The sequence below is a fragment of the Paroedura picta genome, chromosome 2 (assembly GCF_049243985.1).
Source record: "Paroedura picta isolate Pp20150507F chromosome 2, Ppicta_v3.0, whole genome shotgun sequence".
NCBI classification, from domain to species: Eukaryota; Metazoa; Chordata; class Lepidosauria; order Squamata; family Gekkonidae; genus Paroedura; species Paroedura picta.
The window spans coordinates 136295978-136319629 of NC_135370.1; the positions used below are offsets into that span (position 1 = coordinate 136295978).

Consider the following 23652-nt stretch of genomic DNA (forward strand, 5'->3'; position numbering starts at 1 on the left):
CAGGGTAGGTACTTAGAATAGAGACTGCCAAGAGACTGCAGAGGAAAGCAATGACAAACTGGCTCTTCTCTTGAAAGTCTTTTGTATTATACCTTTAATGCTACATAGTGTTTGGGTCCTGGTATGTGAGGAGTATCTTACTCAAGCTGCAAATTGTAAGCATGCTAACATGGAAATGTTATTCTGCAATAAATATGATTTACTTGTAAGTAAATGTGTTTAGGAATGGGATAGGAAAGCATGCATTAAGCCTGTTAGATTTACTGCTCTGGCCCTCCTTGAAAACAAAAGGAAAGGAAAAACCCAAGGTCAACTTTTAGACAAGATCTCTCTTAAAGATCTGGAACCAATACGAAAAAAGACTCTGTTCTCCATCATACCTACTAAAATCGCCAATAGAGGCGTATTTTTCTAGACAGCAGCAAAAAAGAATAACATGCCCAATGTACAAGGACTTGCTAACGAGAACGGGTGAGCTCAAAAGCTTGCAAGTATTAAACAAAGAAGGATATGAGCTACAATGGATGGAGTATAATCAATTGAAATCTAGATTAAAAACAGACTTTGAGAGCCAGGTGGACAAAAACATGCTTCTTAGTGATTTCGAAAACATGTTATTGCTCAAAAAACCGCACCTACAGGGCCAGATCTATAAACTACTTTTGAAATATGAGACTGAGTCGGAACAAGTTAAGAACTGTATGATTAAATGGGTTCTATAATTGCTATGGAGGAATGGGAAGGAGCATGGATTAAAATTCCTAAACAAACCAACAGTCAGATTTTAAGGGAAAATTGGTATAAGATGTTTTATAGGTGGTATATTACCCCAAAAGTCATTGCAAAAATCTTAGATAGGTCTGATAATAAATGTTGGAAATGTAATAAAGCAATAGGTTCCTTTTATCATATGTGGTGGAATTGTGAGAAAGCAAATAAGTATTAGGCCAAAATACATATGGTGTTACAGGAAATATTTAAAATGCGGTATCCAATGAAGCCTGAATCTATGTTGCTAAGTTTTCATCCAAGTGCTTTACCCAGTTCTTCTAGAATCCTCTTCTTCCATGCAGCTACGGTGGCGCGGTTGGTGTGGGCGAAGCACTGGGAGGTGACTGAAACCCCAACTATTCCTACATGGCTAGACAAATTAGCGGACTTAGCAAAAATGGCAAGACATGTTAACATGGTTAACAAGAAACCACTGGAAGAATATGACAAACAGTGGAGCAACTACCTGGACTTTCTTAAGAAAGACAGCAGCAACTGTTAGGTTAGGGTTAACATGCAATGGGAACTGACTACATATTTCTTGAGATAATATCAGACTATACTATAATATGTATTAATAATTACTTACTAGCTTGTCGCTTTTTTCTTTTTTATCTTTCTGTAAATGCTTTATATAATAACTAGTAGTAGAGCCCGCTGAAACCAAAATTCAGCGGGCGCTAGGGGCCTGGGGAGCTTTTTTCTTCCCCCCCCCCCCGATCCTGCAAAAAGCTCCCAAGGCCCCGGGGAAGGCGCTCCGCGGCTCGGTGAGCCGCGGATTGCGTTCCCTGGAGCCTGGGGAGCTTTTTTCTCCCCCCCCCCGATCGTGCAAAAAGCTCCCCAGGCTCCGGGGAAGGCGCTCCGCGGCTCGCAGAGCCGCGAATCGCCTTCCCTGGAGCCTGGGGAGCTTTTTTCTCCCCCCCCCGATCCTACAAAAAGCTCCCCAGGCCCCGGGGAAGGGGCTGAGCAGCCCAGCGAGCCGGCCAGCAGCCTCCCCGGGGTCTTGGGAGCCGTTGCTGTTTAGAAGTCGGGGGCCAGAGAGCATACCTTCGCTGTCGGCGGCCAGCAGAGCAATGGCCGCTGGAGCGAAGGTAAGCTCTGGTGGGGGGTAGGGTGGGTTGGGAGGCGCTTCGCGCCTCCCAATTGGTTGTAGTCTGGGAAAACAGCCAATCAGCAGCCGCGCTGTGCGCGGCTGCTGATTGGCAGTTTGGGGCTGGACTGACAAGCAGAGGGCCCAATCGGGAGGCGCGAAGCGCCTCCCGCTTGGGCCCTCTGCTTGTCAGTCCAGGGGAAGGGGCCTATCGGCACCCTTCCTCATCCCGGACAGGGCCTGCCCTCGGGGTCCTTACTGTTTTATTTCTTCCGCTCCGCCAGGAGCAGTTAAAGATAAATTATAGATATATAATTTATATATATATAAGGGCAGCCATCTTGTTAGAAAGTATCAAAGGGACTCTGGGATTCTGAATGAGAGAGCATTGAATTTTTATAATAAGACAATAACATCTTTTTTCATTGCAGTGTCATTTACTTTTAAAGCAAGTATATTTTCAGCACTGGGAACTTTAATGCTCTGGCTCCCATGTGGGAGCACAAATCCAGGGTGGATGAGGTGCACTGGGCCAAATACTCCCCCATGTGTGAGCAGAAAGAGGCAGGGCCACTTGCCCCAGGTCAAACTCCAGCCTGCAGCCTGTTTGATGCAGAAATGGTCACATTTAAATGCAACTTCCTAAGCAACATTCTGTAGTATTAATGTCTACAGATTTTACTCAATTTAGCATTTATTTAGAGGTTTCTTTTTTCTTTTTTTCTTTCACTGAGCAAGGCTGTGGTTTTTCTCACAGGTATGTGAACGGAAATGAGAATGAGTCTTCTAAGGCTTTCTGCTAGCTAAGACTAAAAGAAATTGAACATACTTTTAATATGCATTAGAAGTCAATAGCACTGCATTGAAAGAGTTTGTGCAAGCTAGACTTGGCTACAAAGTGTTCTTAACAATGTCTATAATCTATTTAATTTTTTAATTATTCTTCATTTGCAAACTGTTGTTTGTAATTCATATGCAGGAGCTGCACACAGTGGATTGGATGCCAGTGCCTTTGCACATGAATTTTTTTGCAAAAGGAGGTCTTCCTTGCCTTCTCCTTCCTCAAGTAGCTCCCTGTGCTTCTCTGTAATCCAGTGTTATATGCTGGAATAACCTCCACAGTTGTGCACTCAGATTTTTGTTCTTTAGTGCCTATGGTCTAGTTATATATCATCTAAAAAAATAGCACATCCCAGGCAGTCCAATTGGAGTGTATTGATCAAAGTTTTATTCCCTGCAATTAAGAAATATTGGCCCACCTCCAAGGAGATAACCCACAGATAGTAGCCAGATAGTGGAAACACTGTTGCTGTTGTGCTTAGAAGCTATGTATTGATGAAATCTACAAGGATAGGTTTAAATCCAGTAGCACCTTGAAGACCAACAGAATTCCCAGGCTGTAAGCTTTTATGCCCTGGAAATCTTATTGGTCTTTACGGTGCTAGCGGACTCTATGGCAGACCAACGTGGCTCACCTGAAACTATCAACAAGGCTAGGTCTTCTTTCCTGTGCAGCTTAATCTCTGCTTCAGGACACAGCTATTTCTTTGTGGGTATGGCCAAAGAGGTCCCAGGAGTCAGATATTATTTAAGTAGCCTCTCTCCGATTTTAAATGTTGTCCCTTCTGTTCTGGATATAGATTATAAAGATAACAATTGGCTAGCAAGGCCAATATTGAAAACAATGTTGAAAAGGTTCTCTCTCCCATGTAATTAAGAGATCAAAATGTAGTTCAGTTATAATACTTTCTTCCACCATTTGTGGAAACTGATATAACAGGAACATCTACTGATTCTGGAACAGATATATTTTAGAGAGAACCTCTCCCTGCACTCCCTTTCAAGGTCATCTTTAAAAGCTGTTGATTCCATTATCAGTTATAAGAAGCAGGACTTTTCCAGTTGCTACCCTCTATGGAATAACTTCCCCACACCTGATGTTCCAACAACAGTTCTGTTTTTTTGCTTTTAGATAAGGCATCCATAAGGCATTCACCTTTATGAATTAATAGGATCCAACTTCCACTTTTGCTGGTGATCATCCCTCGCCCCAAATACTTGTTTTCATTTTATTTGTTTTATGCTATGGAATATTTATGTCATAACTGATGTTATGAGCCATCTCGGATGTTTAGGGAAGGAGGAATATAAATGTTACTAGTAGAAAGGCCCATTTATAAAAATGGGCTTTTCCAGCAGACAGGCGGAGTGGGCCCCTGTAGCCAGGGGCAGCGGCGCCTCGAGGAGGGAGTGGCCGCCGGCAGGAGCAAAGGCCACTGCCGCCCCTGCGGGCAAGGTGGGTGCGTCAGCGGTGGGGAAAGAGCAGGGCCGCCACGTGGACTCTTAAGCAGAAGTCTAAAAGCAGAAGTCACCTGAAGGAGGCTCAAAGCGGCTTAAAGTTGCCTTCCCTTTCCTCTCCCCACAACAGAGTGGGGTGGGTGAGGCTGAGAGAGCCCTGATATTACTGATTGGTCAAAACAGCTTTATCTGTGCTGTGGCAAGCCCAAGGTCACTCAGCTGGATGCATGTGGGAGACAGCGGAATCAAACTCGGCTCGTCAGATTAGAAGTCTGCACTCCTAACCACTACACCAAGCTGTTGTCACACTTTTGACATTCAACCTCTGCTTAAGTGCTTTGCTGGAGACAAGCTGTCAGATAAGCTTACTTTTTACATAGCTGGCACCATGGAGTTTTTAAGTGCTTTGCACTTAATTTCAGTTCTCAAATTTCAGTTCTCAAATCTTTCAGTAAGGCAAGGGGTGTGAAAGTAGGTTAACTGAATCTAGAAAGCTGACCAGGAAGTGTGTCAAAAGTTTTTTTTGTGAAATTTCTGATAACAATGAGCTGATTAACATTTTCAGATTCAGAAGGAAATCTGTGTAAAAATCACCAGCTGCTGAAGGTAACGTTGACCATGCACAGATTTATCATCTCCTCCACTGAAATGCTGCAAAAATTAGTTGATCTATATCCTTTTAAATGTTTTTAGTTTATAGATAAAATATTTAGAAGTGGTGTGCCAGGGGAATACTTTGATATGTTGGACATGATTAAACAAATTATTTAACTGTTTCGGTTGGAAAGAAATAACTTTGGTGGTGTTTTTCAATATAAAATGTTAACCCTTGTTTTTGGACAATTGTATGAGCTTTATCTTTTCCTGAATGAAATATTCCTGTTTCTTTTGCAAAGTTTGCCAGAACTGCCAATCACTTTCTTTTTCAGTCATGCTTGAATCAAATAATTCCACAAGAGTTTGTGATTATATTTCTTACCATTCTGTTATGCGCTGTGAGTTTGGAAGTGATCCTCTGACTATAATGCTTTCTTCTCTTCTTCCTTCCATTCTCTTTAGTGTTTGAGAGATCGTACGATGAATTGAATTTAAATATAGAAAATGCACAGTTAATTAAAAGCAGGATGTGTTGGTTTGTAGTACATGTAGCACATTATCTTCTGTGCAGTGAAGGAGTGGGATGAGCGCATGTGAGCTTCAGGCGTACTTATGTGCAGAACTGTGGGAATAATATTGGAACAGGCCTTATGCTTCCAACCAAAATGGTTTGGAGTTCATACTATCTTTAAATAAGACAGGGTCCTATTAAATAAAAGAGTAAGGCCACCTGGGGAGGAGTTAGGGCAGGCCCTGTCCAGGATAAAAACTCAGAGGGCCCAATCAGGAGCCGCGAAGCAGCTCCTGATTGGGCCCTCCGAGTGTCCATCCAGGGCCAAGCAGCCAATGGGGAGGCGCGCAGAGTGCCTTCCTATTGGCCCCTCACCAGGACAGACCAAAATTCCATTCACCCAGCCCAGTCTGGCTGCCAGTCTGCTCCTGACCACCGCAGGGAGAGGAGGTGAGCAGGGCTGCCAAGGGGGATGAGAACAGAGGCTGCGCCAGCCCTTTTCACCCCAAGGCTGTCCTAACTGTCATGTCCAACTGCAAATTGCCTCAGAACCCTGACAGAGCTGGCAGGAGGCTGCAGAGTGCTCACCTCCCCCCCCCTTCAGGCCTGTTGCGAAGGAGCCTCTGACAGGCCCTGACTGAGGGAAGGAGGCCTTTCCAAGAGCAACACGGGGGAGACTGAGGGCCTTCCTTTTGAGGGGGGGGACTTTCCCCTTCTGCCAAACAGTTGCCTGACAGGGAGGCCACAGAAAAGCCCCTTCTCACTTAAAATACTGCTCTGGCTGGGGGTTAGACACAGCCAAGCCATGTTTCTTTCTTCTTTGCAACTCTCTGCAGATTTGAGGCCACTGCACATTGTTATTCTGCAGAGGAAGCTGGCTCTTTTGTCTCCTGTTTCATCTGCACAACAACCCTGTGCCGTATGCCTCAAGTCTTTCAATTCAACAACAACCACCTGTGTGGGAGGCCTTAAATATTTGTTCTCTACCACAACCCTGTCCAAAGTAGCCCTTTCTGCCTGGGGAGCTGATCTTTATACTCTGCAGGTGAGCTGTAATTCCAGGAGCTCTCCAGGCCACACCTGTAGGTTGGTTACCCCTGGGTTGTAAATATTCCTGGAGGTTTGGAGGTGGGACTTCAAAATCGTACAATGCCTCAGAGTCCAGCCTTCAAATGAGCCATTTTTGCCTGCAGTTGGTAGGGAGTGGTGCAGGAGTGTCCCTCCTGGCCTATGGGTTATGGCCAGCCCTTATCAGCAACTGTTTGTATTCTGGGGCGCAGACAGGCAGACCAGCATCAGTCCTGTGAGTCTGGAAAGTGCAGGAAGATCTAAATAAATATTTACAGCCTGAAACTAAATAGAGAACAAGTAAATGTCTGGAGATACATCGTAACTGAAATAGTAACTGGCAAATAACCTTGGCCTGGCAAATAAAAAACCAGTTTTAAAAACCTTACTAAGGTCAAGACTGCTGTGCACAGACAGCCTTCCTCTTAGGGTTGCCAGCATCCCTGTGAGGCTCGCTACCCCACCTTCCTCATGGGGAGTCTGCTATGGGGAGAGAAGGGGAAGACAATTGGAAAATGCTTTGAGACACCTTTGAGACACAGACTGGACAACTCCTCCCCTTCCTCTTTCCACTGCCAAGCTCTAGCGCCCGTTGTATTCTTGGAGACAACGAGCTTTGCCCCTAGTACTAATATAAAACACCAGATCTAGATGCTAGTCATTCTGATTTTGAATCCCTGTTACCTTTTGTAATATCATGAAATATTCCTATACTGTTCTCTTGCTTGCTGACTTGAAGTCATTTATTTGATTTGGGCTGGACAAAGCAGAATGAAGGTATATTAAATACTCGTTTAAAAGGTTTTGTGAGAAGCACTTTTCAGGCTGCGGCTGGACAGATACTTATCTTGCATGCTTTAGGCTGACTCGGCATGTATTATTTATTAATTAATTAATTTTAATTTAATTAATTAATTAATTTTTTTTCATGCCGCGGTTTACATAAAATGTCATGGGGTACTTACATGAAACATCATAACAAATATAACAATCATAACATATAACATATCAATTAGAATATTTCAACATAAACATTTTTCAACATTGAGCATGTATGACCCCTTCCATTATTCTATGATTCTATAATTGGTCTCAGTATTTAAGTATTTGTACTGTTCTAAAATATAATCATTGGTGTAAATCATAATTTTCATAACCATTTATTCAAACTGAATCTTCATATCATTAATCATCCTACCTATATATCAGGCTTTCTTAACCAATTTTTTTTGCTAAACCCTTGGGTTTCTTTATAGCCCTGGAAGGGTTTCCCAAAGGGGTGGGTGTTATTTATTTTTTTATATATGTTTTAAAATTGTGTTTAAAATCTATCTGGTGATAAGACCATATACAGTCATGTCAACCCACCCCTCCCAATGATAGATCTAGAGGGGGTAGGTAGGTAAGAAGCCCTGATTGAGCATGTACACAGCTATATTTCCCAAAAATATTCTGCACAATTGTGCCATTTCTGAAGTTTCTCAAAGCCTGAAGAATGTTTCGGTGGTTTCTCAATGGTAAAAAAGTTGAGAAAAGCTGCTCTATATAATACTTAATGTAGCTAAATCATTTGTGTGTGTGTGCTGTTTCATTTTGTACATTAAAATGACCTGGAAATACTCATAATTCTTTTCTCTCTGTCTTTAAAGCCCTTTCCTGCTATGATTCAGCATATTTCCCTGATCCTCCCCTCCTCACTCCAAGATATTTTAGGAAATCTTAATGTGATGAGGTCAAAATCAGTTGAATATTTGTGAGGGCCCTGTGTGGGTGGGAAGAAATACAAATTTGACCAAGAGCAAGATTTGTTGGCTTTATTTACTACACTGGAGAGAAAATGTATGTTTGTTTTGTTCAGTTTTAAATTCTAAGCCGTCAAGATAATTCTGAATGGAATAATAATAATGTTTTATTTTAAATAGCCGCAGATTAAATAGACACATTTCTCAACATTAGACCTTGATCTTAATCCTGAAAGTATCTTTTTGACCAGAAGTCAGTTCTTTTCTTATAAATGGTCCACTGCACTGTAATCATGATCCCACCAAAGCAAAGCACTTTGAGATCCTGTTATCTTTTAGAAGTATGTGGGGTCTACAAACTTATTCTTGAAACTGCTATATTCTAATTCAGTACTGTGGTTCTTTTTCCAGAGAATTTTCTGTACTGTAATTAGGACCTAGTTACATATTTACTGCTGTAAGTTAGAATGAAGTGACTCTCAAAATCAGATTCTGTTAACTAGCAAGGATGGGTACAGAATACTTCTAATCCACTTTACTGTCAAATTTTTGACCCAAATTAACACCTTGCTAGCAAAATTAAATGTTGCAATTGTATCAGACAATATTTATAAATGCAGTTACATACTAATCTCCTTGTCCTTCTAAGAGACACTAGGATAAACACAGGGCAGTCTCAAACCAAGAAGAAATGACCTAACCTTATGGCATTAAACAATAATAAAGAATGTTTTTAAACAATGTCCTTTCTTCGGTAAACTTTTAGTTTATTTCATTCCAAGGATGTCAGCTAGAACGGTTTTCCAGATAAAATCCGTTTTCTATTATCTTTTCCTTAGTGGCAAGTTCTAAATTGTAAATAATCACAATTAATATATAATTTTAAATTTTAAATTTTGTTTGAAGTAAAATAAAATAATCGTCAACTCTTTTACTTAAAATCAATTGTGAAAAAAGTTGATGAGCAAAATATTGTTTTCTTAATTTCAGCTGTTTATCCTGTGGTTAGAGTTTTCAGATGGGATTTTGTGAACTTTTCATGTTTGGTAGCTTGTTGATATACTTTCCTTAGCAGCTGCCTACATATCTGGATGCTTTGGAAAACCATTCTTCTTTGACTTGCCATAAGATATGCTATCTTGTAAGGTAAGAATGTCTTTTTGTTTTTTATATATGACTTTGTGAATCAAACATGATTTGTGAAAGTTCTTGCCATTTATTTAGTATTATGAAATTACTAGCAGAAAAGGCCATTGCATCCAGGATGCACTAGCGGGCTGAGCAAGAAAGTACAGGGGGGGGGGAGTGTACCTGAAGGGTGTCACGGCGGTGAGACGGGCGCAGAGGTAGCGAAGCAGGATGCAGCCACAGTAGGCGTTTGATTCTGTGGTGGATGGGGTGGTCTCGGTGTCCAGGCACTCCTGGAGGGGCAGCAGCAGACGGCCAGGTACGTTTGGCGAGGGTCTTGGTGGCAGTTGGTGCAGGGTGGCTACCGGCGGGTGGTTCAAGGCGCTGCGGGCAGCGTATAGATGGAGGAGTGGTCACACATGAGGTGGCTGGGGCCATGCGCAAGGCATGCAGGTGGCTGGCAGCCGGCCTCAGCATTGGGCCCTGGGGGGAGCAGCTGGAGAAGCGTCCTCAGCGGCCCGGCACGCTGTGGCATTGTGGTGGTGCGTGCGCCTTGCTGGCAGTCCAGGTCAAGGGAGCGGATGTAGCGTCAGCAGGTTGTTAGAGTCAGGAGGGCGGCCACGACATGGGTCAGGCGGTGTGTGGGTCGGGCTGGCTGCTGGTGGACCAGTGCAGCCTAAGGGAAGGCCAAGAGCCATGGGAGCAATCTCCTCACCGCCTAGGAAGTGTCTGGTGGTGAGGTTGTGCATGCGGCTCACACATGGCTTGTGGAGGTGGGCGCCCCACAGGCCGGCCCAATCCGGATATGCCAGCTATGCTATGCTGGGCACTTCCAGATTGGCTCGCAGGAGCGGCGGGAGTGGTGGCCAGACCGCAGTTTCCTGTCCCGGACAGCAGGCTGCTGACCCGGACAGGACCACCTAGATGGCTGTTTCGGAAATATAAAGAGGAACTGTGTAAGGATGAAATAAGCACCAAGAGGAATACAGCTCTTTCTTCTTCCTCTACTTTCCAATTATGATTATGACAATCATATGCACTGTAGTTTGTGAATGATGCAGACAACCTATTAGAGTGGTCCCCAACCCCTGGTCTGGGGACCGGTACTGGTCCGTAGATCAGTCGGTACCGAACCGCGGCTCCTCCTTGTCCTCCTCCCTGTCTGCTGCCTCAGGGGCTGTCCTGCCACTCTGCCACCAGCTCACCTTTGGTGCTCTCCAGTGGCCGCCATGGCTGGGGCTCCCCTTCGGCGTGGCACTGCGCAGCTGCTGCTGGCAGCCCCCCCCCCCAGTGGGCAGTGAGAAGTCAGGGGTACCGGCGGGAAAGCAAGTGGAGCAGGGGCTTAGGTGGTGCCGACGTCCCTCGGCAAAAACTACCCACCCAGGCCTCAGTAAAATTGTCAAGCATTGGCCAGTCCCCGGTGATAAAACGGTTGGGGACCACTGTATTAGACAATGTCAGTGGCACTTATATGATAATGTTGGTGGTTATACCAGGGGGAAATTTCCATTATCTACATTACTTTGTAAACTTTTGAAGAAATTAATTTTGTAGGTGTTATATGTTGAGTTTGGTGTCATTGCTTCCAGTGGGTCATTTACTTACTTAGTGCAGGGGCAGGCAACCATTTTGGCTTGGGTCTGGAAAAAAAATGTGAATTCTACTTGAAAGCGTTGGCATACCTGCAAGGTAAAGAGGATGGGAAGATGAGCACTATCTTTGGCAGTGTTGGTGCATATTATGCATATTTTTTTCGAGATTAGGTTTTTGTTGCTGCTGGAAAAAAGAGCTAATGTAAGAATGTTCTAGAAATGTCATTATGAAACATCATTGGCTTTGCCTTCAATACAGTCAGGGAGGAATTGCGAAGGATAAAAATACAAGTGCAGTTCTGAAGGATGTACTGTGAAGATGGTCCTACTGGGACATAAAGTCTCCAGACATTCAGTCCCACAAATACCAAATTCTAATTAAAAAAAAAATTGCTGCTGTACAAGACTGAACTCCTTGGAATCCTACTGGCCTTTACCTTGTTCAGGTGGCTTTGTGAATGTGGATCTTACCTGCTTTAAAAACCACCTCTTTCAGGCACACAAAGCTTGACCAGGAGAAAGTGCAGAGAGGCCATACAGCTCCTTTTTTTGGTGGTGGTGAGAGGGGAGAATTAATGATAATTGGTGTAAGTTTATATAGAAGTGCCAGCATTTTTCATTTTCTTTTTACCAACTCCCCTTGTGTATATGTGTAATGTATACATACTTTATTATTTGCTTATAGTACTTAATTAATATCTTGAAATTACACCAACATTGAATAGAAATTCTCAAATACATTTTATTTATAGTGACTCCGTAGTTGCTTATGGTGTACAGTTATAACAATGCAAATGAAAATCCATCTCTTGTTCCCATCAGGTACTGGATAACAGAATTCTGGATCATGTTTAAAACAGATTCTAATCTTACTAGCGCTGTGGAGGAATTTCAGGAAATGGTGAGAACAAATGGTGAGGAGTTGCATAGTCGCCTAATTGACACATCTCAAATGTGAGTGCCAAGGTCTTAATATGATGGAAGAAAAACAATTTTAGAAAATGTTATAAATGGCTGGTTTTTACAAATAAGAATATTATTTGTTTCATTTAAGACAGTTTGTGACAAAATTCTTTTCACATTCTCTGAATCACATATACCTGTATTATGCACAGAATACAAATGCTTGGGCACATCATTATGTGACAGGCATTTTATTTCTTTGTTTTTGTAAAATGGCTTGTCTGATGGTTGTATAAAAATGATTTGAACCCATGTTCTCTTTCTTCTTGGAGGGTGGGTGGGTCAGCTGCTGTCCAACAAAAGAACTATAAATGACTTCCTGCGTTGTCCCTGTGCATTTGTTCTTCAAGGAATGATTGTGCAGAAGGCACTAATGAACTGGGCCTAAGGAAAATGCTTAACTTGAAAACTTCTATCATTAACAAGCGACCTGGGTCGGTCAAAGTAAAACTATCTCTGCCGTCCATTTTTTGTCAAGCCAGGATAACATTCTTGAGTTTATTGAAAACAAAACACATTTTTAGTTTATGACTTTGAATTCTGCAAGTCAAAAACTAAAATGTCATTTTGATACTGTTTGGAAAGCTAGGGCTTTTAAAAGCTAAAAAGATAACCATAGGGCCTCTTAAGTAATGTTGTGTCATTGTTTCCCCTGTGAGAGCCTATATGAGCTGCAGGTTGGGAAACATATACTGTGTTCTGGGTATGTTGCAATGGGGATGGAAGAGTGCTCATCAATACAATATTAAGTAATTCATAGTTTTGGTGTTTTATAAAACACAACCATAGTTTCTGTAATTTGCAGTGGAAGATAGGCAGAATGATCTTCATTACTCTTTGCTCCCAGGCTAAAATCATCCCTTTCCAGCTGCAATTTTACAGGCTGGGGGGGAGGGAGGATGAAATAATGCCAGAGGATAAATGGTTTTACTGTTTCCAGCCACTGCACCCTGCTCTTCTGTGGCAGCTGGCAGCATCTGCTTTTACATTGTATAAAAATTGCTATTAAGTGTCATGTGTCGTTTGTACTATTATATAAAGGCAATTTTAAGTGAATTCTTGCATTGTATGCGCCCACACATGCACCCATGTGGAGATTCTAATTCCTGCTCTTGTTATAAGTATTTTTGCTTGATTTTCAGGGCTCTTATCTAGTTAAGTAAAAATTCTGGAACAGAATTAACATGAGATTGATTTCCAGCAGTTCTCTTTTTGAGAGAATGAGAGAGAGAGAAAGAGAGAGAGAGAGAGAGAGAGAGAGAGAGAGAGAGAGCAAAACTTGGCTTATTAATTTGGAAGAAATCCCTTATTAATCAGTAGCATAGTAAAATTTCAAGACATATTTTTACATATGTGTACAAGATTTACGTGTGTTGTTGTTGAACAACAGGTAATAATGATAAAATTACTCTCGTAGTCCGGTCCATAAGAATTGGTGCTCTGACTGACAAAATGGGGTACTGACTTCTTTTTGTATATATTAATTGCATGCTTTTGATCTATAAAACATGTAAATAACTCTTGGGAATAATCCCTTTTTTCTTTGTAAAAGAAATGCTCGCGATTGGTCTAGAAAGATCACACAGCGTATTAAATCCAATACCAGCAAGAAACGAAAAGTCTCACTCCTCTTTGATCACTTGGAACCTGAGGAGTTATCTGATCATCTCACATACCTTGAATTCAAGTCCTTCCGACGAATATCAGTGAGTGAGTGGTTTCTTCAAGCTCATTAGTGAAAATCTCTGAACAGAATCTATATGTATGGATATATGCATACATTTTAAAAGAAGCGAATAGTGAAATACTGTGCAAAACCACTACAGTGAAAGCCGGTTGAAACTGTTGGGTCTGTGTTTTGAGATGGATTGATGGTTGCCATTGGCTGTACTGAGAGTTTTCTGGAAGTTTTTCTCTGTATACTTGGAATTTCACTATACTGAAAGTATTTTACTGACTAATGTTTCAGTATAGTTCAGCGGTTCTCAACCTGTGGAGACTTGCTCCTATCTCCTGCTGGCATTCAGTTCAGGCAGCATCAAGGTGACTAGGGCCCCCACCCATAAATTACAGTTATGAAATAGCAATGAAAATAATTTTATGGTTGGGGGTCACCACAACATGAGGAACTGTTTTAAAGGGTCATGGCATTAGGAAGGTTGAGAACCACTGATCTAGTTCCTTTATTTCTGGGTTTAAGGGAAGAGGGTATTATGGTTGCAAGCTGGTAAGTGCAAACATAATCAACACATCTCAAACTGAGTGAGGGGCAATAGCCAAAATATATGAAAATATTTGAAAAGTAGAACATCAACAAACCACCTAGTCTGAGAAGCCATTTCTACCTTAACACACCATCTTGAGAGTAAATAGTTTTTATCTAATTCTTTCCTTTTTCTCAAAAATTGTGAAATATTTTGTTCCAAATAGTGTGGCAAGGATTACAGTATTTGCTGGCGTATAAGACTACTTCCCCCCCCCCCCCGAAAAACATGCCTCCAAGTGGGGGGGTCGTCCTATACGCTGGGTGCACTTCAGGTGGGATAGACATAACTACCCATAGTTGCTTCCCGGTGCCCATAGTGGCCTCCCGATGCCTGCCCACCTCATGCTACATACCATCCAGTATCACGTGCTATCCAGCGCAGCCGCAGCAGTTCATCAGCGAGGCTGCGGCGAGCATCAGCAGCGAGACAGAGGTGCCAGCCTTTTCGGCATGACCGGCCCGTTCTGCTCTGCGGGAGCAGTGGCGCCCTGGCTCGCCCCTTGTCTGCGCAGAGCTCGCACATGCGCACTTGCACACTAGTGCTGGTCACAGGGAGATGCAGGGGCGGGCTCTGCGGCCGTACAATGGTGACAGTGACAGGTACTGTAATGTAATGTAACAAACTCTATATTTTGAGTGGAAATGTTGGGGGGTCGTCTTATACGCCCAGTCGTCTTATATGCCGGCAAATACGGTACTTGTTTTTAAACAAACTGCTGCTTTGGATAAATTGCCTTCCTCTAGATAAAGAAGAACAAATGGAAATAAACTGGAAATCTTTAGTGGGGCGCGAATTGTACAGGATTGGTTTTACATCAGGGAAAGTATACTTATGGAAATGTCTACTACTTCTCTTATTCCTAGAAAATGTCTAATGATATTGTTGCAAATCTGTGCACCAGTTTGTCCAACATTGAAGCTTCCTCAACATAGCTTGTATTTTGTATAACCATTTTGGAGGCTCAAATATCGCAGTTAGGGGAACAAAGTCTCACTTAGTCAGGCGTCAGTGCTCTTTATTTTAAGCTCTAGGTTCATGACTCCTCTCATGTGCTAAGTTAAAATCTAACAGTCTTGGAAGCTGCAGTCACGTCTTTGTGCTCAGGCTGCTACCTGGAAGCAGTAAAAAAACCAAAAAGCTTATATAATGTTTTAAAAAATTGTCATTAATGATTATATTGTTGGGCAGAAGACCTGCTCTGGCAGGTTATTCAACTAGATGGACAGTAAGGCAGTCTGATATACAAATATAATTTAATTTGGTTTTATTTATATGTAAAAGGTTCAAAAATGACAACATGACATTTGGAACTAATGCAGCATTTCTGCAGGTGTAAGGATTTCTGCCTGCAGCTCTCTCCCTCCTACAGTAGCCTCAGATGCCCCCCAAATTCCTGTTCTTGGAAGCTCATTTTGGGCTGCCATGGAAGGGGCAAGATAATCTTGCTGTGTGGGTAGAAGTGTTTGTGCTCATGAAAATCCTGTGTTAGATCAACCCAAACTGTGTTCCTAAATTGGAAAGATTTTGTATATTAGAATACTTCTCAGCTTCACTCTGTTTCCCAAAGATGCTTTGCCAGGATTCTCTTTGCATGAGAGAAACTTCAAACGGCATAAAAGCTCATGCAGTGAATTCCTACCTGCCTCACAATGAGCGGCAATTAAACTGATTAATCTGGTATAAACAGAGCTTGTTGCTGTACTTACATGTTTCCTTGTCTCTTCCCATACCCCTTCTTCCATTATATCCATTTAATTGTCCATGTGTATTCTGTCCTTCCCTAACGGCTCAGGACAGCTCACAACAAGAGTCAATGCAATCGGCATACAATATAGAATATAAATACAACCAAAATTATAATATTTAAATTTTAATGTTTATTATTTATTGGATTTATTAACCGCTTGGGGCGTGTACAACATAGATTTCTACAACAAAATTAAAATCAGAATATAAAAGTGTGACAATCTGGAACAGCTTCGCTGTATAATATAAAAAGGTAAGGCCTGTCTGTGCCTCCCAGTTGGTCCAAAGATTGGACTGGCCACGCCCCCCAGACTTTGGACCAATATGGAGGCGACACAGCCGCCCCCCCCCATTCCAGCCAGGAGCAATCTGGCAAGCTTGCAGACAGTTTGTTGACAGGGACACAGTAAGTGGGGGGGGGGGAGTGCTAGCCTCCTTTCCCCCTTAGGCTGGGAAGCCCTCACACCACCTTGCAGAGGCCCAACAGATGCTGTTGCTTCCTGTTTCATCTCCACAACAACACTGTTCAGTAGTCCTCAAATCTGCAGAGAGTCTCACAGAAGACTGTTTGTCTCTCCAGCAGTGAAGCCGGCCAGAGCACTATTTTAAGTGAGAAGGGGCTTTTTTGTTAGCCAGCTGTTCAGCAGAAGGGAAATGCGCCCCCCCCTTCAAAAGTAAAGCACAAGTACCCCCACAGACTCCCCTGTGTTGATCTAGGAAGGAAGCACCTCCCTCGCCTATGTCAGGGGCTGTTAGAGGCTCTTTCATAGCAAACATGAAGGGGGGGGGGCGAAAACACTAATCAGCCACCTGCCAGCTCTGTCAGTGATCTGAGGCAAAGTGAGGGAAGTTGTTGGATTTGACAGTTATGCCTGTGCAGTAGGCCTCAAGTGTTTCAAATCCACAACAACCTGTGTGGGAGGCCTTAAATGTTTCTTCTCCACAACAACCCTGTCCAGACTCCAAAGCAGCCCTTTCTGCCTGGGGAGCTGATCTTTATACTTTGCAGATGAGCTGTAATTCCAGGAGCTCTCCAAGCCCCACCTGGAGGTTAGCTACCCTTGAGGTGGGACTTCAAAACTGTACAATGCCTCAGAGTCCAGCCTCCAAAGTATCCATTTTTGCCTGCAGAGCTGATCATTTTAATCCTGAGATGAGCAGCGATCTAGAGACGATGGTAGAGGCTACGGTTGGGGTGGAGTGGTGCGGGTGTGTCCCTCCTAGGCTATGGCCTTCAGCCAGCCCTTACCTGTTTGTATTTTGGTGTGTAGGACCAACAAAGATTTATTCAAGGTGTGAGCTTTCGAGTGCAAAAACTCTTTGTCAGACTAAGAACTGACCATTATAACAATAGAAATATATAAGCCAAAGTAACAAGACTACTTGCTACTGGACTCTAATTTTATTGTGCTACTTCAGATCAACATGGCTATTCATTTAGATAAATGGTTGGAAAGACATGAGAACTGAATGACTTTTTTAAAGCTTGGCCTGGTAAATTAAAAAAACAGTATTTGGCAGGAAGGCACTATAAACTCAAAGGCATAAGTGGCCGAGAATTTAAAGTGGAGTTAGCTGTACAGGAAAGTAGACAGTGAGACTTTGCTCTCCCTTCCTCCTCCCAAGTGTAAGTAAGCAAGTTCTCTTGTTTTTTCTGTGCCTGGGAGGGGGTGGAGCCTGCATGCCTACTCCCAGTTTAAACCATCTTCTACCTCTTTCCCCCTCAGTCATAGAATCATAGAGTTGGAAGGGGCCATACAGGCCAACCCCCTGCTCAACGCAGGATCAGCCCAAAGCATCCTAAAGCATCCAAGAAAACTGTGTATCCAACCTTTGCTTGAAGACTGCCAGTGAGGGGGAGCTCACCACCTCCTTAGGCAGCCTATTCCACTGCTGAACTACTCTGACTGTGAAAATGTTTTTCCTGATATCTAGCCTATATCGTTGCACTTGTAATTTAAACCCATTACTGCGCGTCCTTTCCTCTGCAGCCAACGGAAACAGCATCCTGCCCTCCTCCAAGTGACAACCTTTCAAATACTTAAAGAGGGCTATCATGTTTCCTCTCAACCTCCTTTTCTCCAGGCTGAACATTCCAAAGTCCCTCAACCTATCTTCATAGGGCTTGGTCCCTTGGCCCCAGATCATCCTCATCGCTCTCCTCTGTATCCTTTCAATTTTATCTACGTCCTTCTTGAAGTGAAGCCTCCAGAACTGCACATAGTACTCCAGGTGTGGTCTGACCAGTGCCGTATACAATGGGATTATGACATCTTGTGATTTTGATGTGATGCCCCTGTTGATACAGCCCAAAATGGCATTTGCCTTTTTTACTGCTGCATCACACTGCCTGCTCATGTTTAGTTTACAATCCACAAGTACCCCAAGGTCTCGTTCACACACAGTGTTGCCTAGAAGCGTATCCCCAATCCAGTAGGTATGCTTTTCATTTTTCTGACCCAGATGCAGAACTTTACACCTATCTTTATTAAATTGCATCTTGTTCTCATTTGCCCATTTTTCCATTGTGTTCAGATCTCGGTGAACTCTGTCTCTATCTTCCAGAATATTTGCCAGTCCTCCCAATTTGGTGTCATTTCCAAACTTGATGAGTAGTCCCCCCACACCCTCATCTAGAACATTAATAAATATGTTAAAAAGTACCGGGCTGAGCACCGAGCCCTGAGGTACCCCACTACTCACCTCCCTCCAGTCTGATGAAACACCATTGACAACAACTCTTTGAGTGCAGTTCTCTAACCAATTCCCTATCCACCTAACTATCTGAAAATCCAGATTGCAGTCCTTCAATTTATCCATCAGAACATCATGGGGAACCTTGTCAAACGCTTTACTAAAATCCAAGTAAACGACATCAACCGAATTTCCACGATCCAGCAAACCTGTTACTTGGTCAAAAAAGGAAACCAGGTTGGTCTGACAGGACCTGTTGGAGACAAATCCATGCTGACTTCCTTGGATCTCCAAACTGTCTTCCAGATGTTTTCAGATCACTCCCTTTAATATCTGCTCCATTATATTCCACACAACAGAAGTCAGACTCACTGGTCTGTAGTTTCCCAGGTCATCCTTCCTCCCTTTTTTGAAGATCGGAATTATGTTTGCTCTCTTCCAGTCCTCCGGGACATCTCCAGTCCTTAAAGAGGTCCTGAAGATGATGGACAAGGGTTCTGCAAGTTCTCCGGAAACTTCTTTGGGCACTCTCGGGGGCATTTCATCCGGCCCAGGGGATTTAAACTCATCCAGTGTAGCTAAATGCCTCTCGACAACCTCTCTGTCCATGTCAACCTGCCACCCAGACACTATCCCTTGACTACTGCCATCTCTAGATGTGCCTAACCCCTTTGACATGTGAGAAGAAACAGATGTAAAATAGGCGCTGAGCCTTTCTGCTTTCTCTGCATCCTCCATTAGAGTTTGTCCATCTGCACCCAACAGTGGACCTATTGCCTCCTTTACTTTACGTTTGCTCCTCACATAACTGAAAAATCTTTTCTTGTTACAGTGGGCTTCCCTGGCCAATCTTAGCTCACTCTAAGCTTTGTCCTCCTCAAGCCTGCCTGTTAACACAGGTGGTGATGTCACTTCCAGTGGCATGTCACTTCTGGGGGCATGGCAGGGAGGCGCGGTCATTTTTAGGTCTCAAAACCTGAAAAATTATTTCAGGGACTTCTCCATTGTCATATGGTTGAAAAGGGTGGTCTAAAGCAGTGGTCCCCAACCTTTTTATCAACGGGGACCACTCACCGGGGACCACTCAACGCCTTTTACTGAAGCCCGGTGGGGGGGGGGGTAGTTTACTCCTCTACTCTCAACCACTGCTCTAATGCTCTCTGATTGCTATGGTAATGTTTAAACATCCCTTCAAAATAAGATACTGACACGCCACAACAATGAACATAAGGAACATTTTATTTTCATGGAAATTTTAACTCATGACAATGACAAATCAATGGGAACCCTGAGCTTGTTTCTCTGCAATGAGATAGTCCCATCTGGGAGTGATGGGAGACAATGACACCCAAAGTGTGTTGTAAAGAGCCGGGGGGGGGGGAGAAGGCATCCTTTGGGGCCCACCTCCAATTAGTCGAAGGACCACATGTGGTCCGCAGCCCACAGGTTGGGGATCGCTAGTCTAAAGAACCAGATAAAGGGATAGAAATCTTCCTCTCATTTGGCTGGCCTGCTACTACTAGCTTGTTGCTGACTAGAGCTACAGTCACCCTGAAGCAGCAGCTCTAGCTGCCTGGATCTGAGCAATCTGTGCTGTTTGGCAAGAGAAGGAGATATAACAGTGAATGAATGACATCTGTTGATTTGTCATTATTCCCCTTTGTTGCCCAAATGATTTAAACAAATTGGGCAGGGTTTTTAAAAAAAATTGTTTGGGAACTGTTGCAAATCCCCATTTGAAATAGCATCTTCATGGAAAGTTCTCCATGCAGTGATTATAAACAGTTTGCCAAGTGGGATCATTCTGAACACATGGAGAGTTTTCACAGCTCTGCCAGGAACATCCAGCTCTGAGAATAATTATGTAGACTATCTACATGCTATAACACTCTATTTTGCTACATGATATTGTTTGGATAAAGATTATAATTGTGGAAGCTCCTTTATTCCTCATTCTATTTCTGCAAAAAGCTTTGTTCCAAGACATTCTGGCCCAGAAACCAGTCCTGAATTTCCAAGCATGGCATAGCTTATTAGCATGATTTACAAATGCTTACACATGGTCACTGAGTAACCTATGTAGTCAGCATTGGGAACAATGGGATGGTGGTTCTCTGTGTATTCTCTGGTTCTCCCACCAGTGTGTTTTCCTGGCTTCATTCCACTGAAGGGTTTTGTTTTCTCTGTCCTTGGCTTGTTGAAGGCAAGCTACGCAAGCCCTGCTCAGTAGTGATCCAAATGTGTAGGAGGTGAGAGAGTGGGTGATGTCATGTACCTGGCTGATGGTGACTGGAGGTTCGCCAAGAGGGCAGTCTCTTTTAGCATTACTTTCCAAAGCTGCAGTAGGAATTATTTGGGAACTTTTATTCCCATCAGGGGCTAATTGGTGCTTGCAGGGCAAACAATACTGGGTGTTTGGAAGCGCTCAATATAAAGGTGAATTTTTCTTTAAGCTTGTTCACTGTCATATCTCACCATTTTGTATAGTATTCCAACCTTTCCTGTTGATATCCCTAAATAAATTCTGTTTCCCTTTGTCCTGTCCCAAATGCATATATTTCACTATGCCCTTTGCTAGTCTTATCCTTCTCATATCTGTCATTAACACTTTGACCTTTTCACTGTTCTCCCTCTGAGCTGGAGTAAAATGATTCTCATCATCCTATCAAGAAAGGCAGGAACTAATTTTCAGCTTCCTGTCTTCAGCCTTGTGGGGGTCACTCTCCCCAGTTTGTTTCCTGCCTTAGAAGGAAGTAAAGGTAAAGGTAAAGGTATCCCCTGTGCAAGCACCGAGTCATGTCTGACCCTTGGGGTGACGCCCTCCAGCGTTTTCATGGCAGACTCAATACGGGGTGGTTTGCCAGTGCCTTCCCCAGTCATGACCGTTTACCCCCCAGCAAGCTGGGTACTCATTTTACCGACCTCGGAAGGATGGAAGGCTGAGTCAACCTTGAGCCGGCTGCTGGGATTGAACTCCCAACCTCATGGGCAAAGCTTTCAGACGGCTGCCTTACCACTCTGCGCCACAAGAGGCTCTTTAGAAGGAAGTACAGCTAAGCAAATGGGTTCCACTCTATCTCAACTGCTTTCCATTTCTCTTCCTCCTTGATTCTGCTATATATCGGTTAAGTTTCATCAAGTTGCTTTCAACTTATGGTGACCCTACAAATTAATGTCCTTCAACACATCCTATCATTAAAGGTCATGCAATAGAGATCCTAAATAGTTGCCTGGCTGCTGTGGCTACCTAGCAAAAAGTGAACAAATTGAAACTTAACCCTGAAAAGGCAGAGATAATACTAGCTGGGAAGATGGGGACATTGAAGGACATAGTTCTTCCTACTTTTGATGGAGTTCAACTGATTCTTGCGGATTCAGTTAAAAGCTTGGGGGTTATACTGGATCCAGTCTTATCACATTGGAGGTTATACTGGATCCAGTCTTATCACATTAATGCAGCTGATAAAAATGCTTTCTACCAATTTAGCCTTGCTCAGAAGATGGTCTTGATCTGGCTGCCTGGATCCATGTCACAGTAACATTGAGACTAAACTACTGTCATTTACTGTACATTGGTTTGCTCTCAACATTAACTTGGAAACATTAGCTGGTACAAAGTGCAGCAACTCATTTATTATTGGGCGCTAGACTAGATGGAGCTGACCATTTGTTACTGGGCTCAGTTTAAGGTGTTGGCTGTTGCATACAAAGTCCTTCATGGCTTTGGTCCCTCTAATCTGTAAGTAGGATCCTATTATGTAATGTCTGCATACATAGAATCATAGGGTTGGAAGAGATCTCCAGAGTCTAGTCCAGAGTAATCTAGGGGGAGGGGGAACATTTCTCCACAAATAATACTGTACAACTTCTAAAATTTCTCTTATATGATCTTTTAAATTCCTCCCTCTTTTTTTCAAAGTTACCAGATTACCAGAACTATATTATGAATGGCTGTGTGAAGGAAAATCCAACAATGGAACGTTCAGTTGCTCTTTGTAATGGTATATCTCAGTGGGTACAGCTAATGGTACTCAATAGACCAACACCACAGCTTCGATCTGAAGTATTCATCAAATTCATTCGTGTGGCTCAGGTCAGTCTAGCCATGAACTTTTTGGCATTTCTGTCTTACTCTCTGTGTTTAATAATAGCTGCCATTGCTTTCATATTTTGGAAACATCTGGTACTTTGCTGTAAAGAAAGAGAGCAAAAACAAAATATTATAAAGTTTTCTTTCTTTTTTAAAAAAAGGTACTGATTTAGCACTGTTTGGAAGGGGAAACCATGAGTCAAAATATGTTTATGGACATTGAATAAGACATTGGACATTGAATTTTTTTTTTTAAGCTACACAGAAATGAACAATTGTAACAGAGTATTTCATCACTTTGAGGCCATTTTCCTGCCCTGTAAAGTTAAGAAATCAGATACATATATTTGATGAAATCACAACTGAATAATGACTGCTGATCATTTCTCAATCCAGAAACTTCAACAACTGCAGAATTTTAATACGTTAATGGCTGTGATAGGTGGTCTCTGCCACAGTTCCATCTCCAGACTTAAAGAAACTAGTTCTCATGTTCCACATGACATCCATAAGGTTAGCAGTACTCTTCTTTGATTCTTGAATGCTTGATTGATGCTTGCTTGATTTAAAACAAAATAATTTGATATGTATTGCAACTGCAGCTTGTTTCTAAAAAGAAATCTAGATTACTTTTTTCACTACGGACAATTCTGATCTGTAGAACTGAACTGCAAATATATTGCATTTAATTTTAACTGCAAGTGTTAAATTAATCTGCTATGTTCATTATCTTCTCTCTGATTTCCTTTAGGTGTTCAATGAAATGACAGAACTACTGTCATCCTATAGGAACTATGATAATTATCGGCGTGCCTACAGTGAGTGCAGTAACTTTAAAATTCCTATCCTTGGAGTACATCTGAAAGACTTGATATCCCTTTATGAGGCCATGCCAGATTACTTAGAAGAGAAAAAAATCAATATTCATAAATTGTATTCCTTGTATAATCATGTCAATGAACTGATACAACTGCAGGAAATGGCACCTCCCCTGGAGGCTAACAAAGATCTCGTTCATCTCCTCACAGTAAGTCTGTGTATTTTGATTGCAGACTGTACTTTCTCCCATTTATATTTAGAGTTAAGTAGAATTAC

General features: G+C 42.6%; 1 protein-coding gene across 5 annotated transcripts in view; it reads left to right on the forward strand.

Annotated features, from left to right (window-relative positions):
- Positions 1-23652, forward strand: part of RASGRP1 (RAS guanyl releasing protein 1) — a 66348-nt gene that overhangs the window by 14586 nt on the left and 28110 nt on the right. For 3 of the 5 annotated variants that reach the window (XM_077322955.1, XM_077322960.1, XM_077322957.1), the window contains 7 exons: positions 4725-4830; positions 9161-9223; positions 11620-11751; positions 13313-13466; positions 22387-22560; positions 22954-23070; positions 23309-23584. In XM_077322955.1, coding sequence (XP_077179070.1) covers positions 4725-4830; positions 9161-9223; positions 11620-11751; positions 13313-13466; positions 22387-22560; positions 22954-23070; positions 23309-23584 — 1022 coding nt within the window. The remainder of the gene's footprint in view (positions 1-4724; positions 4831-9160; positions 9224-11619; positions 11752-13312; positions 13467-22386; positions 22561-22953; positions 23071-23308; positions 23585-23652) is intronic. The other 2 variants (XM_077322958.1, XM_077322959.1) reach the window with 1 other exon arrangement.